The 19,073-nt window shown below is 39.9% G+C and overlaps 1 protein-coding gene across 2 annotated transcripts in view; it reads left to right on the top strand.

Moving 5' to 3' along the window:
- Positions 1–19,073, top strand: part of LOC148186917 (uncharacterized) — a 67,651-nt gene that overhangs the window by 27,694 nt on the left and 20,884 nt on the right. The window contains exons 9-15 of one of the 2 annotated variants that reach the window (XM_088089542.1): positions 178–327; positions 2,451–2,509; positions 5,156–5,176; positions 7,785–7,972; positions 8,202–8,257; positions 9,231–12,261; positions 12,711–13,402. In XM_088089542.1, coding sequence (XP_087945668.1) covers positions 178–327; positions 2,451–2,509; positions 5,156–5,176; positions 7,785–7,972; positions 8,202–8,257; positions 9,231–12,261; positions 12,711–13,402 — 4,197 coding nt within the window. The remainder of the gene's footprint in view (positions 1–177; positions 328–2,450; positions 2,510–5,155; positions 5,177–7,784; positions 7,973–8,201; positions 8,258–9,230; positions 12,262–12,710; positions 13,403–19,073) is intronic. The other variant, XM_088089543.1, reaches the window with a different exon arrangement.

Raw genomic sequence — 19,073 nt, 5'->3', positions numbered from 1 at the left:
CAACCTGGCCTGCCTTTGATTGCCATTTACTAAAGAGACAAGGCTAAATTTCATTTGCTCTCTTCTAAAGTTGTCAGAGTTTATTTTCATAAGTTAAAAAAGATTTCACAGACCAAAACTACCACTTTTTACTTTCCAGTGTTTCCTCGATACTGACTGGTGTTTGTTTTCCTGAAGGACTTGGAGCTTCCTAACTTGGTCCCTGAGAGTCCAGTGGAGCAGATTGTGGAGTTCAGTATCGACCTGGTGGACCCGGGTTACAGAGAGCTGCTGGATGATCCAGACTCCCCTCAGTACATCGACCTGGCTCACCATCTGCAGGACCAGGTGGGACTTTTCTACTTTTACTTATTTAGTGGTCTGGACATGTTTAGAGTTTCTCTTTCTTCATATGTCCTTTATCAAGGTTTTATGTACAAATTTTAAAGCCCCTAGCTGTGATTTTATCAACTTTCTAATTAGTCTGTGGAGAAACATTTTTGTTTGTAGAAAGATTGGACAATAATGGTGAAAATGTGGCTGTTTGTTGTCTATTTTGATGCTACTACTGAGAGATACTAACGTTAAAAAATGTAAAGGTCTGCATAAAGTGACTGGTACAAAATCACCAACCTCTTTAAATCAAAATGGTAAAGCAATAAAAATAGATCACAGCCTATCAGTAGTGTAGCTTGTGTCAGTATTGCAGAAAAAATGTATAAGAGCTCAATTAGACTCTTCATGTTTGAAGATGTAGCCTCTGCTGCAATGCTGACCTCAGCCTGTTTTATAATTTTACAACCAAGACGTAAGGTGCAAGGAGAGCTATATGTAGCCGCCTAAAACCAGCGCTGTGTCTGATATCAGACACTTTTGTTAGTACATTCACTTGTAGTACACCGTTTACATTATGCATTTCCATAGAGCACAAATTTTAACACTGGCGCATTGTCTCAAATCAAACACGGCTGTCGTGCACGCACCATAAATATCATTCACATGATTTGATAGCTTTTCTTTCTCTGCAAAGCAAATTGCGACCAGGCAGGCACAGTAAAGAACATGCTTTCACAACATATTACAAATTTTCATATCCGATTGTCGATCTACTAAATTATTGATAGCTGCCGAATTTTGCTAATATTTGCAACTTGTCAAGCATCTAACCACAAAATCTTCTACAACGAGAAGACAATTTAACATGCATAAACACTGAAAGTAACCTACGCCCCTAGATAATAAAGCTTACGCCACAACTCATGTAACATCAGTACAGTCAACTTTTTGACCGTTACGAGTGCACCATCTGGGTACTCATAGAGCATGCATTTTTCCATACTTCTCAATCTAAATGCACTTATGCACTCAGAATAGCAAGTATAAGTACAGAAGTATTTGATTTTAGACAGGTAGGTAAGTTGTGCTGGAAAGGTGAGAAAGTGAAGTACGCTCAAACACTAAACCAACTAAAAAACAGCTGATTGTTATGAGTTCTATGTTAATGTGGAAATGGAGGCACGGCTCAGAGGAAAACATTTAAATAGATCACAGGCGGTGGTGCGACAGCTGCAGAAAGCTCTTAGAAAACAAAAACCTCTGAAAAACATTTCAAACAACACTTTAATTAGCAGTCGCATTTTATACTGACAGATTAATTTATATTTGTCAGGTAGTATATCATTTCCTGTTTGTGCAAGACAGTAAAAAGTATGTAGGTTTTCTTGTAAATTATCTGCAAAAACAATACATCTTCAAAGTTGATAAATAACACATACTTTAAAGAGGTTGGTATAGCATGGATGATATGAGAAAGAATTGCTAGGCTCTCACACAGTAGCCTGTGCAGGTCACAACAGCAGAATTAGCAGTAGTTTCCTCCGTCTTCTGTGTAATATCAGGAGTACTGTAACTCTGTCAGCGTCTCCTGATCCACCATGTCGATCACCACGTGCCTGGGTCCACTTGAGTGTGCTTTCTGTCCTGATTGTAAAGAAGCTTAGACTAACAGGCCATAAGGTCAGGGCTGGAGAAAGGGACAAGATTACCCACAATTCACTCTTTCTGTCGTTGTTTTCTTTTTATCGAGCTCCTAAAAGACAAAAGCTCATGTTGAGCAATGAGCTGTTTAATGTTATTTCCTCATTAAAAAACTCTTAAAGAAATCATTGGGATCAGTTAGAGTTGCACGCGATTCGCAGCAGGATGTTACCTGACGCAGCTCTTAAAGACGGTTATGTCATAAGAGCGTCCAGGTGCTTAACTTGCCCAAAGATAGATATCAATGAGGGTTTCCCATTCATACAGTCCCTTTTTCTTCCCTACCAGCACCTTGGCATCCCGCCAGGTTATTACCAAGCTCCTGTTTGACGCTCAGAGTTAATTACATTGGCCTCTGCAGAGGGAGGGAGATGGTGATGAGAGGCATCTTGACTGATAGTTTAGGAATTAAAAAGTACCTTTTCTTATTTCAGATGCAGCACACTTTTGACAAACTTCCAGGATTTAAAGCCATCCATGTGCTGGGAATCAGGTGAGTCCTGAGCATGAAATGTACATCTGGGTATTAGAGGGTCTGAGTGAGCTGATGAGAACAGGGACGCATGGTTAGAAGCGTAATCAAATCTTCACCGTAGCCACCGCGGCGGCGAGACATTCCACTGAGCCTCGATAATTTCATTAGGTTTTAAATGAGGACATCGTTTGGCGCGGACAGCCCTTTGAATAGATGATAGGTTGGTTGTCATTGGGATTATCTCAGATGCTGCTGCAGGCGAATATTTTGAGCCACGACTAACCGTTTTATCTTGCTCTGCTGTTCGGGAGAAATGTGTGGCAGTATGTTTTGTTTATATTCACAAAATATAACCACCAATGATGAACAAGAGAACGTAGGAATTTCAGGATGTCTTTTATGAAAAACAAATTTTGAAATGCAAATTACTGCGTTTTTTTCCTTATCAAGAATAGTGTCCTTGAAAAATTCTCAAAATGGATGGCTGCATTTCCTGTCTATATTCTAGGCCGCAAACAGAATAACATCAGATGATTTAAAATGAAAATATTGAGAAATATTGAATTATCAAGTAAACGAAGTCAGTGCATTGTTTTTCTAATAAAAGACTCAAACAAGTTTTTGACTTATGTTATGGAGAAACTTGCATCACTGGGGCACTCACTCGCTCACCTGGTAGAGCGGGTAGCTCATGCACAGAGGCTGTGTCCTTGTCACAGTGGCCACGGGTTGGACTCCTCCATCGACTTTTTGCTGCATGTCTTCCCCTCTCACTCCCCCTTTCACGCTGAAGCTGTTCTATCTTATAAAGGCAAAAAAGACCGAAAACTGAAAAATTAAGTCAACACAGAAATGCCAAAAACTGCTGTCATTTGAATGGCCACTTGGCTCCAAAAGCATGTAAATGCCCAAAGATCCCCATGTCAAAATGCCAAACTTTACAGCAACATGTTTACAGCCTGGTACAAAAAACTGTTTTGCTCTCCAAAGCTAATTGTCCCTATTTTCCACTTTTTAAAAAAAAATGTCCTCAAATTGACTTTCCTGAAGCCTTATTCAAAAAGCAATTCTTTCCATTACAGAGATTTCATAAATGATATCATACATGTTCTCTGTGGATGGGGCGTCTAGCTGAAGCCACTTCCTTGTAATTGCTTTTCTAGCAGCTATACTCTTTATTCCAAATAAGTGTTTTGTTTTAATATTTGTTGGTGTTGAAAGTAAAAGACCAAATAGGACCTTATCCCACTTGAATGAAATTGTGGTCCCAAATATAGTCACTAATTCTTTATAAATCCTCTGCCATTTTTTTTTTAACTTTTGGACAGGCCCAAAACAAATTCATATTTCAAAATAAATTAATCTTGTTTCTAAAAGAGTGCTTTAATATCAAGTAGTGAAATTTTAAAGGCTTGTTTATTTTAATCACTTTAATGATAAGCCTTATTTGTCAGAGTCTAGACAGTAGTAGTTAACATGAGATATTTCTGTTTTAATATTTTTGTCTGTGATTTCTCAGTGAGTTGAAGAGGGTCACTCATTTCTTTATCAGTCATTTTTATGTTTTTATCAATCAGCGTTTAACAACCTGATAGTCAGAATCTTATAGTGTTTGTAGGATTTGCTTTTGATGTCAGTGAATGCAATCTGATGTATTCGCAGTCCAGTTTTCTGTTTTATTTTACAGACCTACTCGTTGAACTGGCCTGGTCACAGACCTCTAAATTGCTCCCTGCATCAATCAGGCTTGGTGCTTATTGACATCTGGTTCCAGAGTTGAAAAAAACAAACAGCGTGCCAAAATTAGAAAAATAACCACAGAAAAATGACGTTGACAGTTCCTAACAGCTGCTACCACAGCGTACAGGTCCACTCAAAATGACATAGGCGGGACGGACACGTCAATCAATACTGAATAATTCAGGCAAAACAATACAAATGAAATAAAATGGCAATTCAATCTGATTATTATGCTAATAGTATACAGTGTGTTGAACAGCCTTCCATTATATGCATTTATAAAGTACTTCATTAATCTCTAAGGGAACAGATGAGGCAGGTAAAAAACAAATGCACTTAAAGAGCCAAATTGAATACGCTAACTAATTAGAAATATAAGTATGAAATGTATTAAAATCTGAGAGGAAGGACACAAAAACATTGCTGTGATTTCATTCAAAACTTGGATAAAAGGCAATAAGCAACTTGGTATAAATGTACTGCAAATTGCAAAAATCAGTGGATCCAAAAAAAAAAAAAACTAAAAAAAAAAAACTAGGGAAACTACTTTTATAATTATCATGACTATATATGCATTATTTTACACAGGTATAATTTGTTTTTGAAAGAAATCAAACCAATATCCTAGTTTTAATCAAACATCACATCCGCACAGCCGTGATGATGCATATTCACTGAGCTTTTGATCGACAAATGCCTAGTATGTCTAGTTAAAGCTAACAACATTGTAACTTTATTGCTTGTTTTGTCACAGATGTTTCATTCTATAATATACTTGAGATTTATAGTGTTTCTAGATGCTATAGCCATGTGTAGAATCTGACACATTGATTGACTGGCACAATTTCAGCTGTTGGTATTTTTCTTCCTTTTACGTTTTTTATTTCCAGCTCTTAAACCTCCTTTTCTTTTCCCCAATGCAAGCGAGACACAGGACACTGACGGGTAAATGAAGCTTCCCTGTAGTATCCACCTCCCCTTGTGTGTTTGTGCAGGTTCATGCCAGTATGTAGCTCAGCACTTTTTGGGATCCAAGTCAGATGCAGAAAGGGAGATTATTTTACCCAGAACTGTTCAACACAGAGTAGAAATGTCATAGTGACTTGTGAGGACCAAATAACTGCTGAGACAAGAGGATATTTGTCCTGTGAATCTCCTCCTCGTTAAAGGTTAACACGAGCTGTGTGGTGCAGATTATTTCTTTCCCCAGAAGTTTTTTTCTTAAGCACTCAGCCTTTCCTCTCATTATCAGAGAAGGCAGGTGAGCAGTGAAACAGGGAGACTTGTGGATACAGTAATTGTCAAGCTGCTCCCCCCGTTAATTTGCCTTCCCCTGTGGTGTCTGGCGCTGTCACGGCCAATAACACGGAGGCGAGGCCTCAGCGGGAGCTCGTCCTCTAATCTTATGAAGGATTCACAACTCCTCCTGCTTTAGTCTGCCAGACTCTAGCTCTCACAAAACAAAGAAACACATTTTGTGTCAACTTCTGTGACCATTCACTTTATTCAGTTCAATTTAAAACAAGAAAGAAATAAAGAATATGTTTCTGGTGACAACACATTGTGATCCAGAAAATATTAGTACGTTTAGCCAAAACAATTGTTTTTGTTGTGAAACAGGCACTTACTCTGATTTTCTTCCAAATTTTTAATTTTTTTTTAACCACAGTGTGAAAGTGATTAATTCAAATCTGCATGTTCCTAGTTATTTATGAATCACTATTTTTATATTCTGGATTGCATAACTATGTGTAATGTAAAAGGGGAAGCTTGGTTGTGTGCCCCATGGTGTTTTAGCATCTTTTAGCTCATTGTTTTGGGTTTAGGGCCATAAGTTTACTCGCTCAGTTAGACTCAAGTCCATACCCCCCCCCAACTTTTTGCCCTCGTTTGGTCTCCACCAGCTCATGAGGCAAATAGCTGTCTCGTTAGCTGCTAAACCTGTGGTTCCCAAATGGTCCAGCCATGCAGTCCAGATTTTCCCATAGTAGTTAGTTCAAGGTCCACACATAAGACAAATTGTAAATAAATTGTAAAATGTAAATAACATGTTGGCCTAGAAGACAAAGAAATAAAACATATTGCAAGAAACGTCACTTCAAAATAAAAGCTCTGTGGCAAAAACTAATATTTAAAAATAAAGCAGTCCATTCAGAATGGACTTGCGACCCACCTTTGGACCACAAACCACTAGTTGGGAACTGCTGTGCTAAATTCTCCTCTTTCTTCTGCCATTCTCTAACTGTGTCTTTCTGCTGTTTGCTGCTGTGCACAGCAGCTTTATCAGAGCTTGTTTGATGAAAGCAGCTGCTTGTGAAAACACTGAGACTGAACCAGACAAGAAATCTGCCTTAACTATGAACCTTATGTACCACAAACCTATAAGCTAAAAGAGGCTAAAAGATCCTTAGAAATGCAGTTTGTCCATCCTGCAAGTAGTCATCGTTAATATGAAAAATGCTGATAAGTGGAGCTCCAAGTTGTTGACGTCACCTGGGAAAAGGAGGTTTTGAAACCAGACAAAGAGTGACAAGCCAAAGACTGCAGCCCTGTGTATGTCAGATAAGTGAAAAGAGATGTTTGAAACCAACGTGTACACATGAAAAGATAAAGGGGAAAGAATAAAGCTGGTTTTGCTTGTATTCAGGGAGGTTGATCTCCCTAGCGGAAGAGTTCAAGGCACATCTCCCTGCTTGGAAAGTTGAAAAGCCTTTAACGTGTGGGCTGCACCCACGTGCCTCCACCGCCTGCCTTCATCAGAACATAAATAAGAACAATGCTTGACTTAGATGCCAGGTGACATCATGATCATCATTCAACAGCAGAAAGTTGGTCTATACACATAAGACCTGTTACTGTACAGAAGGCAACAGCACACAGTTGCAAACATCCAAAACATCAGGGAATAAACTGTAAAGAAAGTCTAAAATGGATCAGAAGTCAGTAAAATTCAGGATACCAGCTGGCTACAGAACAGAGACGACGTGTGTGTTTAAAGACATAGGACCCTGTCAGGTTTAGACAAAGAGCCATTTGAGTCTGGCATAAAGTGATGCTGTGGATGTTTTTTAGATGCAGAACCACCACTGCAACCTAATGAAGAAGTGCTTTTGTTTGGCAGTCATCAGTTTTCACAAAAGCAAGAAAATTCACATCATTGCCATTCTAATCAGAATTACATCTCAGCAAATCAGCTTATTCTCTCTTGATGACAATAGCTGTGCAGAATATTGATGAAGCTTGATGCAGTCTCTCTTTTTAAGGAAAAAAAATGCCTTAGTGCGCCTCACTTTACTGCAGCTTCACACAACTTTATCACCTTTGTTGGTCACCTGCTGTGTATTAAACCAAAGTCTTCTCTCTGCAGCTCCTGCTGAGAGTCAGAATCCCTTTAATCCAAAGTTATTATTAACAATTTCAGGACTTTTGACACAGGCAAAATCCCCATAACAGTTAACTTGTATCTGCTGAGGGCTGATATAGATTAGTTGATCAATAAAGTAAGTTTGAAGAATCAGAGCTCTGAATCACAGAGATAATATCTCCTCTTCAGGCCCGGAGGAATCTCGGTACACTACTCTCTCGTCTTTGAGATTAATTCACCTAAAATCAACTCTGAGAATCCAGAGACGGCGACCATCACACCTTCAGTCAACTATGGCTTCAGGGAACTAGTGACCAAGGCTTTGCGTGAAGAGGCCTCGCTGCCAATCGATCTGGACTCTCTTAAATTTGAACCAGGTACAGTGTTAACATCCCTGAACAGATTTGTTATGCTTTTACTAAATGCAAAATGCAGTAAATTAAATTGGTTTGCAGCATGTAAGATCCATCTGAGATGCCTTGATTTTTTATAAACCCTAACTGTCCACTACAGCAAGGTGCTGGAAAAATGTGAATAATTTACAGTATTAAACCCAACTCATGTATCTCAAGTTGAAATGTATTGTGCTACTTTCTTTTTATACAGGAGCAATCCACCTACCAGCATTGACAGCAACCTCTACAGTGGAAGTAGTGGATGAGGTGAGAGGTTTAATACAAACTACTGGAACTACTAGACTGGAACTAGAAATAAGAATATTTAGATACACAGTCATTTGTTTATTTTGTAGTGGTTGTGATTATGGAGAATAACATCATTAAGAAAAGTATATGTAAAGAGATTCTGTGATATCCTATGCATAATATAAATTACTAGCGCAATAAAGTTGTATTGATGAGCTTGAGTCAGGCTAAAGAAAGCAATTCTCAGTGGGATTTACACTACGAAACGACACTCACATTACATTAAATGGTATAATTTAGTGTTGGATTACAAAATATCCAAGTGTTCAGTGGTTAAGTGTTGTTTTACAAGTCCTCTAATTTACTAGTAATGTCCCAGGAAGTTTCTAATAAATAACAAATTAATTAAGTTCTAATTATAGGGAAAATAGAGGCAGTGTTCTGGGAATTGCATTGGGTTTTAAGCAGATGCTGATTGTCATCGTTTTTGCAGTCATGAATAGTTAAGAAGTTCTTTTCAGCAATTTTCTAAAAGATATCTATTTAAACCCAAGTAAATATTAATTTATCATTTGAAACTTTATTCCCTGTGTTTGATTAATTGTATGCTTGCCTGTAGACAGATTTTCCACTTTTGAATATTCGTTTGAGATGCTGTGCACTGGCTAAAAGAATTTTGGCTTTGCTAGCATTAATAAGACCTGATTAAAATACACTGTATCCATTTAAACTTTAATTAATACCAAATTGCTAGGAATTTATAGTTAAAAACTGGTTCCTTTCAAGAATTTAGAGGGAAACTAAGGGACCCATAAAATAAAGCGTTTCTGATACCAACCCTGAATAACATGTGTCTTTGGAATTAAATATATTTATAAGTTAAGATTGTAAAGTACCTTGTCTAACATGAAATCAGATTTCACTGACAAATGTCAACAATTGCAACCTTTCTCTATTGCTCTAATCATGTCATATATCCATCCTTCCACAGTCCAGTGAGCCCGATTCACACAACGAATTTGAAGTTTCCACTGATGAGCCAGAGGTTGATAAACCTCGGCTGGTGGTTCCCCTCACACCCATGGAGAAGGAAAATGCCCTGGTGACCCTGCTAGATCCCACAGCTGTCCCAGATGATGAGTTGACGGCAGTGACTGGCGGGATGGAAGAGAGCAGCAATCAGTCTCCAGTCTCTGAGGATATTACTGATGAGTCAGAGACAATTTATGTGAGTGAGCCTGAGCCATCAAATGAAGAAGAGGAGGAAGAAGAATTGCCGATCATTACACATGAGATTGAAACCATTCATCACGACGAAACTGGTGAACTTGTGAGAGACTATATCCCAACCCCTCCTGCGATTCTCGAGCTGGAGACAGATGCCCCATATATCAGTCTGTCTCCAAACCTGATATCAGAGGAAGACCTGACTCCTGTTGATGAGGAAAGTGAGAATCCTAGATTAGATGTTGTTACTTCCACCACACAGTTAATATTTACTGCAGCTCCTGTTGAAGAGGAAATGTCTGATGTGGGACTCCCAATCACGACACTTTCAGGTATCACTGGCCAGCCGCCCACTGAGCCAATAGTGAACCTTCCAGAAGAGGAAGAAGTTAACGCTCTCCCAGATGAGGATGAGGCTGAACTGGGTGTCCTTGAACCTTATGAGCCTGATGAGGTTTTGGTAACAGAGGTTCAGGATGTTTCAGAGTTTGAAACTGAAGTTAGATTGCTGGAACCAGAGGGAGAGTTTGTGTTGGAACCTGATGGTGAAGAGTTTGAGGCTTTGCAACCAACAACAGAGGTTTTAGAGCCAGAGGAAGTAGTAGCTGAAGAGAAAGAAGTAGCTAGCATTTCAGAGGAAGAAGTAGCTGACATTTCAGAGCCAGAGGAAGCCGTAGTTGAAGCTTCAGAGCCAGAGGAAGGAGTAGCTGAAGTTGCAGTGCCAGAGGACGCAATGCTAGAAGTTGCAGAGCCAGAGGAAGGAGTAATTGAAGCTTCGGAGCCAGAGGAAGGAGTAATTGAAGCTTCAGAGCCAGAGGAAGCAGTAGGGGCAGCTTCAGAGCCAGAGGATGCAGTCATTGAAGCTTCAGAGCCAGAGGAAGCAGTAGGGGCAGCTTCAGAGCCAGAGGATGCAGTCATTGAAGCTTCAGAGCCAGAGGATGTAGTCATTGAAGCCTCAGAGCCAGATGATGCAGTCATTAAAGCTTCAGAGCCAGAGGATGTAGTCATTGAAGCTTCAGAGCCAGATGATGCAGTCATTGAAGCTTCAGAGCCAGAGGATGTAGTCATTGAAGCTTCAGAGCCAGATGATGCAGTCATTGAAGCTTCAGAGCCAGATGATGCAGTCATTGAAGCTTCAGAGCCAGAGGAAGCAGTAGCTGAAAAGGAAGGAGTAGCTGAAGTTTCAGAGCCAGAAGAAGTAGCTAAAGAGGAGGACATAGTTGAAGTGTCAGGGCCAGCTGAAGAGTCTGTGGTAGAAATTCAAGACGAAGTAGCAGCTTCAGAACCAGAAGAAACTGAGGGGACGGAGCTTGATGAAAATTCAGAACCAGTTAAGGTTTCAGAACCAGAAGAATCTGAATCAGAGGCAGAAACAGACAGTGGTGCAACTGAGATTTTGAACGAAGGGGCAGTGGAAATTTTTCAACCAGAAAAGGAAATAGCTGAAGTTACAGCAGAGGTAAGTGAGGAGACAGAAATAGGTATATTTGAGGAGTTATATCCAGGTCCAGAACCTAAAAAAGATGAAGACCTTTCAGAACAAGCTACACAAGTAGAGGAAGATGCAGAACTTGGTGGGGATGTAGATGAGGTTTCTGAACAAGAAGAAGAGGTGCTTGAAGTTGCTGAATCAGAAGAAATAGTACGTGAAGTTTCTGAAGAAACAGTATCTGAAGTAGAAGTAGTTGAGGAGGAGTCACTTGATGGTGTGAAACCTGTTGAAGATGAAGAAGTCGCTGAGGTTCCAGAGGTTGCTGAGGTTCCAGAGCCTGAGGGTGAGGTTGTAGCATCCGAGGACGAAGTGGTGGAGATTTCAGAAGTGGAAGAAGAAGAAGTTGTTGTAGCTTCAGCGCCAGGTGAAGGCATGGTTGATGTATTGGAACCAGCATCTGTGCCAGAATCAGCTCCAGAACAGCAGGGCCATATAACTGAAGTATCAGAAATAGGAGATGAGGTAGTTGTAGAAGCTGTAGAATCACAGGAGCCAGAAAAGGTTTCAGAACCAGCTGAAGAGGTGGAAGAGATTGAAGAGATAGCTTCAGAACCAGAGAAAGAGTCAGAGGTAGTAGCAGATGTAACACAATCAGAGGAGGATGTAGTTGTGGATGTAAAACCACAGGAAGAAGTGGTCCAGATACTGGAGAAAGAGCCAGTGGACATTTCTGAACCCCAACTTCCACCAGAAACTGAAGAAGAGGCTGCTGATGTCTTTGAGGAGGAACAAGAGGAGGTAGTTGATGATCCAGCATCAGAACCAGGGGAAGGCACAGATCATGTTAAACCACCAGCAGTAGAGTTACCGGAGGTTTCAGAGCCAGAATCAGAAGGGGAAGTAGTGGTCGATGTCCCAGAGCCGGAAGGGGAAGGAGTTGATGTCCCAGAACCAAATCCAGAAGAGGGGATGGTTGAGATTTTAGAACCAGAACCAGAGGAAGATGTTACTGAACCACCAGCTGAATCAATTAAAATCCCTTACCCCTTGGATGGCAGGGACAGTCTTTACTTTGGAGAAGATACTGTTCAGGTTGTTGAAGACAACGAGTTCCTTCCACCAGTCATACTGGACCATCACCAGCCACATGAGGAAGATAACTTAGCCATCATGCCAGTAGACATCCAACCTTCTGAAGAAGATGTAGTTAAACCTGAACACGAATATCCCATTATCGATGACTTGTACATGGAGGAGGATGTTGACAGCATAGACACACAAGTGGAGGGTGAGACAGATGCTGCCACACCAACAGAAGCATCAAGTAGTGACCTACAGTTTGAAACAACCTCTGATACTGCAGGTGAGGACCATGAAATATTATGTGATTAAAGGCAGGGAGTTACGTTAATAGAGTTGTGCACTGACATTTAAGAGGATAATTAAAGATCCTGTGACATATTAATAGTCTATTTTTAGGACTGAACGCCTGCAGATCTTCCTTGTTTATTTGATATGCAGCAAACACAAACCATTTGACTTTCTTGTTCAGAAAGGAAGATGTTAGGCAACATGCTGTAGCAGGGTTTGCAAGTATTTCCTGATTATCAGGCTGGATTTGTGGATCATTTCAGATACTAAGTAATGATATCTAGCTTATAATCTCAATGCAAAAGTGGGGATTCAAACTGAAAATTCTGCATGAATCAGTTTGAATGTATTATGCATACATCAGCTGGCACATTTTTGTAATTTGTGGAAACCTTTGTGAGCACTGACTTAATTCAGCCTTTTTTGCCTGATATTTCAAAGAGGTGACAGCTCCAGACAACCGCGACACATCAGAGGGCAGTGAAGTCACAGAAGACTTGCCGCAGGAGACACAACAAAGTGATTCATCCTCAGAAAGAGACATCAGTGTAACTGCACCTCCAATTCCAGACTTGTTCCTTACACCTCCAGCAACTTCTATTGATGTGTCTGAAGTGTCCGCACCCATCCCGACTATAGACTCTGGACTTTTTGAGGTAGCAGAGCAATCTGTAATCCCCTTGGCCCCTGAGTCTTCAGAGGATGATAGCTCAGAGCCTGAGGCAGAGTCGGAGTCAGCTGTGGTCATTATCGATGAAGACATGGAAGAGGCAGTGGCAAAAGGGGGCGAAAGCCAAACCAGCCCGACATCAGTGACAGAGGACGTCATTGACGAGGCTGTAAGGGACCTGGCGGTGGAGCTGGATCAAACAGATGTAGCAGCCACAGAGACAAATGAGCTGCTGGACGATGGAAGTGGCTTCCCACCTTTGGGTGAGGAACACACCACTGTCAGCGTTACAGCCCCGCCTCCATTGAGATACCTAACCACACCCACCATGACGACGGCCAGCCAAGGCAGGGAGCTGGTGGTGTTCTTCAGCCTGCGCGTCACCAACATGGACTTCTCCGAGGGCCTATTCAACAAGACGTCTATGGAGTACAAAGCCCTGGAGAACACCTTCTTAGACTTGGTGAGTAGGGAATCACACAGCTTGAGCACATTTCATTGATAGGGCAAAACCAGTGTGGCACTTATTAAGCTCATACGGCTAATATAATTGTTAATTCATTGACAACACAATAAGCAATCTGATGTTGTTCTTGGAGCCTACATCAAGGGCTACAGACATTGACAAGTGCCTTGCATGTCGATACCATACCCACCCAGAATTTTAAAAGATATTTTTTTTGGCATTTTTGCCTTTATTAGACAGGACAGAAGATTGATAGCGTGAAAGGGGGAGAGAGAGGTGAAGACATGCAGCAAAGGCCTGCGAGCTAGAATCGAACCCGCGACTCCTGCAGCAAGGACATTGCCTTCATTAATGGTGTGCCTGCTTTATCTACTGGAGCCACCCGACACCCCCACCCAGAATAATATTTTTGCCAAAATGTTGGTGAAGTTAAGACATCATTACCGGTTAAAGTAACAATGGCGAGAGTAGCCGAAGCTCTTGAGTTTACTGAGGTTGTCCCCACAGATACAGCCAGACTCTGTGAGATGAGAAAAGTCAAGTGATTCTACGTAAAATAATATCATCCTTTTTTTAGTGCTTATCATCCTGTAATAGTACATGACCAGTTTCAATCTGATGTTGCAATGGATGTCTGGTGGATGATTTGCTCCTATCAACATTTCTATGTAAAGTTACTTCTTTCTGTGTGTATGGCTATGGCTAGTGTACTTTCTTGTCAAGTGATATCCTACCAGACAGTTCTGTTAATACCATTTTACCGGTGCTCACAGGTATCAGTTTCAGACAACTTTTGGCTGGCTAGTTGGTAAAGGTTCACTTACCATGAGGGCTCAGCTGCTTCACTCTGGTAAGGCAAAGCAAGGCATGGTAGCTTTATTTACAGAGCACATTTCATACAACAGGGCAATTTCAAGTGCTTTAAAGGACAATTTAATATAAAACCTAAAAAAGGATACAAGTTACAATAAGAATGTAGTGTTAAGATAGAAAAGGTAACATTGATTACCAAATTATTATCTTTTTTAAATCACTATGGTGAATTTTGCTTAGCTACCTTGTTAGCTAACAGTCCTGTCCTTGGCTCTCCACGTAGTTTTTACATTCATAGAACTTTGGTGCGAAAACTCTTACAGGCTCTGCCTTAGCCGCATAATAGGAGGGAAAACCCTGGATATTTCCGGTAGCACTAATATATATTAAATAATAGTACGAAATAGTGCACTGTAAAAAAGGCACAGGAGATGACCTCTCATATAGCTCTGCGTCAGATTGTGTTGTTGAGTATTAGCGAGGTGGAAAGTTCAGGAAAAGTTTACCATCCTTGAAGTGCTTTTGTGTGAGCTGCAGCAGGGGCAAATTCTAAGCACTCGTCTTAAATGTGTAACTCTCCCCAGCAAATGTAGCAGAGTCTTTGTCCTTCAGAAATTAGACCGCATGCTCGGCTGAATCAAGATTGCAATCTTTTAACAATTAATCGTGTAGCCATATTATATGACCCACAGAAACCTTTTCCTGAACCCAGCTGTATTTTACAATTTGATTTGGTTCACAGATTTTACCTTTTAACTTTCAGGTACTCAGTGTTTTATTACACTCTCTATGAAGTGTTAGAAGTTACAGATCCCTCTCATGTGGTAAATAAAAAACAAAGCTCCACTCACTGTTTCCCCTTTCTCTAACATGCTCCCAGTTAGAGAATATACTTTTAACAAAGATCCCTTTTAAATGTAAATAATTTGATTTCTAACCTCAGTGTCGAGTCTTGAGACATTTGAGAAAATGAGTTCCTGTAGGAAAGCTCCTGACAATTAAGGCAACTATATACCTTGTTAGGTGTGTCACCTTCCCCTTTGAATTTTATTATGACTTGACAAGTAAAACAGAAACACAGATAACTAATGAACATGAGCAGCTGGTCTGTTCATTTGCAACTTTGTTTTCATTCTGGAGGAGTTCTCCAGAAGCCCTCAGAGTCAGCCCTGCAGCCTGTCGTGTTGTGAATGGATATGTTTTGGATGAATAGAGGAAGTGAAAGAATAATTTCAAGCTTAGGCAGGTACAATACAGCCTTCATTTTACTACAAACAATGACTTGACTAAATTAATGAGGCAGGGAGAATATGCTGTGGGAATATAGTCATAAACAGGAGATGACACTGCTTTGAGTTTTTGTACATTTCTTTGCAAGAGAAATGCTAACATGCTGTAGATGGTCCACCAAAAATCACTTTAACCTTTAATGAATTGGGTGTCTTGAAGTTTAAAGACAGTAACAGCCATATTTTATTAGTTTGATATTCAGCAACTGTCAAAATCCTATGGTAAAATATTAGATCAAATAACATCACCAAAAAGAACTTTGATCAGTCTAAATACTCCTAGAGATGCTCACACAAACTGTCTTTTTTTACTGAGTTTTTATTATTGCCTGTTCCTGTCGTTTGAATGCAGCTCTGATTAGCGCTACTCCCTAAACAAGTGTGTAAATCCCTTCAATTAGTAGCGAGGCAGCAGTTTAATTTAGGTGCTCTTTTGGCTGCCTGCACTTGGCTGGTTTGAATCATTTGGATCAGAGTGGCAGCGCTGTGGTCTCACAGCGCAATGACAAGCTCTTCTTTGAATAAAAACCTCCCTGTGAACTCAGCTGCATTTGAATAATTTACCTTTGTTATAAATCAGATATTCACTATTGAAAAAAAAGATGAGAACATTTATCTGACGGGAGAAAATAAAACAGGCTGCAACTAACTAATTATAGATTGAAAAATAACCCCAAAAGTACTCAGTCAGTCATTTTCTGTAACCACTTGTCCTCGTAAGGGTCGCGGGGGGGCTGGAGCCAATCCCAGCCGTCATTGGGTGGAAGGCGGGGTACACCCTGGACAGGTTGCCAGACTATTGCAGGGCCGACACATATAGACAGACAACCATACACACTCACAGTCACACCTAAGGGCTATTTAGAGTGACCAATCAACCTGAGCTGCATGTCTTTGGACCGTGGGAGGAAGCTGAAGACCCCGGAGTGAACCTACGCAGACACGGGGAGAACATGCAAACAGAAACAGAAGGGCCCCCTGCCCACGGACTGAGCTCCGTTTCAACCGGATTTTGAACCCCGGAGTCTCTTGCTGTGAGGCAACAGTGCTAACCACGACGCCACTGTGCTGCCCTCCCAAAAGTACTCTATATTTTAAATACATATTTTATTAGCATATTAAAATGTAAAAAAGTATTTCATGATAGTATGGAAAAGTATAGAATTTGAGCTTAGCATTGTAGATTTGGATAAGTATAGAAAAAAACAAGAGTATGAAAAAATATTTGTGTTCTCCAGATTATTGCAGCTGATTTTGTTTTCTCAAATATAAAATTCTGCATCTCTAAAATTAAGCTGACCATACGAGCAGAGTGTTTTCAATGGTGTTTGGAGCAGCCACTAAGCACAGTCTAAATGTTTACCCTTTGTGTGAGAGAGTGCGGGCCAGAGTGAGTTTGATGTTATCAAACTCAGTAAAAGTAAAAGTAAAGCATAAAACATATAGCTGCGACTGAAGGCACACTCCTACGCAGAGCTGCCTCTATCCCTGTACATTACAGTCTGCAAAACAGCTCTACCTTTTAACCGTACTAAATGTAGACATCTGGAACCAAAGTAATTCGAAAGTATAAATAGTAGTATATTTTAAATGCATTTATACACAGCATTGCAAATATCCAAATATTGATCACGTCTGAACATCTCTGAAGTATGCAGTGACGTAGTTCACAGAAAAGTACACCACCTATCTTTTCTGTGTTCTTTTCCTAAACTGTTATGGCTGAGTTCATGGTCGTTTACACCAGCACAGTAGATAAACAAGGGCTGCACAGACGCCATGAAAATTCAATTGTATCACTCATTTTTAGTTCTTATTTATAAAAACATATATGGGGGGTTGTCAGTTTTTAAGTATTTTTTATTCAACATGGTGAGTTACAGTGCCTAGCTGTGAACCTCTGGAAATAATAGCATATTAGCGTTGGATTATAATGCCATTTATCTGTGTGTTCCATATATCCATTTCGTCTGCATTTAATTTGTCTTTGACTATGTGCTAAGTATTGGTTTAAATTTTAATTAGATTGATTTTTGTTATTTAATGTTTTTGAGGATCAAATAGGAAGCTTCATGTTTCATCCATATTTATTAAAAATTCTTTAAAGGACTTATCCAAGATCTTATCCCTTACAAATTGTGATAATTTGTTATCTCTGAAGTGGATTTATTTTACAATCTAACTTATCCAAAAGCTATAATTTATCAGTAAGCTATTCGTACTGGGAAGTTCCCAGTGGTCACTATTAGAAGGCTGTGGTTCTACAAAGAAGCTCCCTGGTGTGACATGTGAATGCTAAACAGACCGACAAAGACCATGCAGGGTCAGCAAACTGTAAATACATAAGAAATCCTTACGAGGCCTGTGTTGTTCTAAGCCTCAGCCCAAACTAATAGATCAAATTAATAATCGATCAGAACATGCATAGTCTTATATTTCTTGATCAATTACACATTTATCCTGCATTCGGCTGCGAGTGGAGAGCAAATGTAGAGGCACGTGCAAAGATGAAACTTTTTGCTGGAAACCTGTGAGCAGGACTGTGTCCAGGAGCTGGAACATTTGTCACATTAACTTGTATTTGAAGCAAGGAAACGTCCGCATGTTTGCAACTACTTGTAGTATCTCGACCTTCACAAATTGCAGTGTATTAACTTAAATCTTTAACAAGTGATTGCTGAAAAGACCAATACAGAAAATTCAAAATATCTTTGATGATAAGAATGAAAAACACAACTCAAGAGTAGTTTCAACACTGTCTCATGGTAACTTACATCAGTTGTGGCTCTAGCCAAAATAACATCTTACTTTTTAATGAGCCCTGGAAGCTGAGGAGAGACAGATGCTGAATTTCAGGAAGGTGGAAACTTCTCAGGGACTTTAAGTTGAAGAGTCCAGCTCTGGTGCAGTGTAGTGATGGTCAGAGGGAGGGCATATGTGTTTGATTTATGTCCTTCTGCTATAAAGTTGCATTCATTATGTATCCACAAACTCCTCAGAGGGGTCATTACAGAATAAAATCTTTATCACCCTACCAATCACTGTAAGCGATGAACAGAAGAAAGAACTGCCACAAAACAGTTTAGACTATTAATATACGAGGAGTAAATGTCCCTCTGAAATATGTTTTTTCGCATGAGTGCAGTTAGGTGACCAATAAAGGGAAAAAGATAATAGATGCTCTAAATCTCTGAAATCTTCCAGAGGGATGAATACCATTCATTTGAAAAACATTTTGTCATTTGGTCTTATGATGATGATGATGATGATGATGGGGGTGGTGATGATGAGTGATGTCACTTTGTTTGTCCATAGGTATTCAGTTTAGATCTGATGACTGTAAATACTGTAACCAGTAGTGAAGCACAACTATGTAATTAATTTAATTTCTTCTTAAACCACATTTAAGAAAAATGACAAATCTACCTTGCACCTACTAAAATATAGGAAAATATTCTACTCCACTACAGCTCAGAGACAAATATTGTATTTCTTGCTTTTACTTTATAATTTCATTTACAATTGCATCTGTAAAGTACAGCTGGAAAGATCAGTTGCATTACTCA

Source organism: Plectropomus leopardus, chromosome 16, assembly GCF_026936395.1.
Source record: "Plectropomus leopardus strain MGB_pleo_1.0 chromosome 16, ASM2693639v1, whole genome shotgun sequence".
Classification (NCBI taxonomy): domain Eukaryota; kingdom Metazoa; phylum Chordata; class Actinopteri; order Perciformes; family Serranidae; genus Plectropomus; species Plectropomus leopardus.
This window is presented reverse-complemented; position numbering and strand designations above follow the sequence as displayed.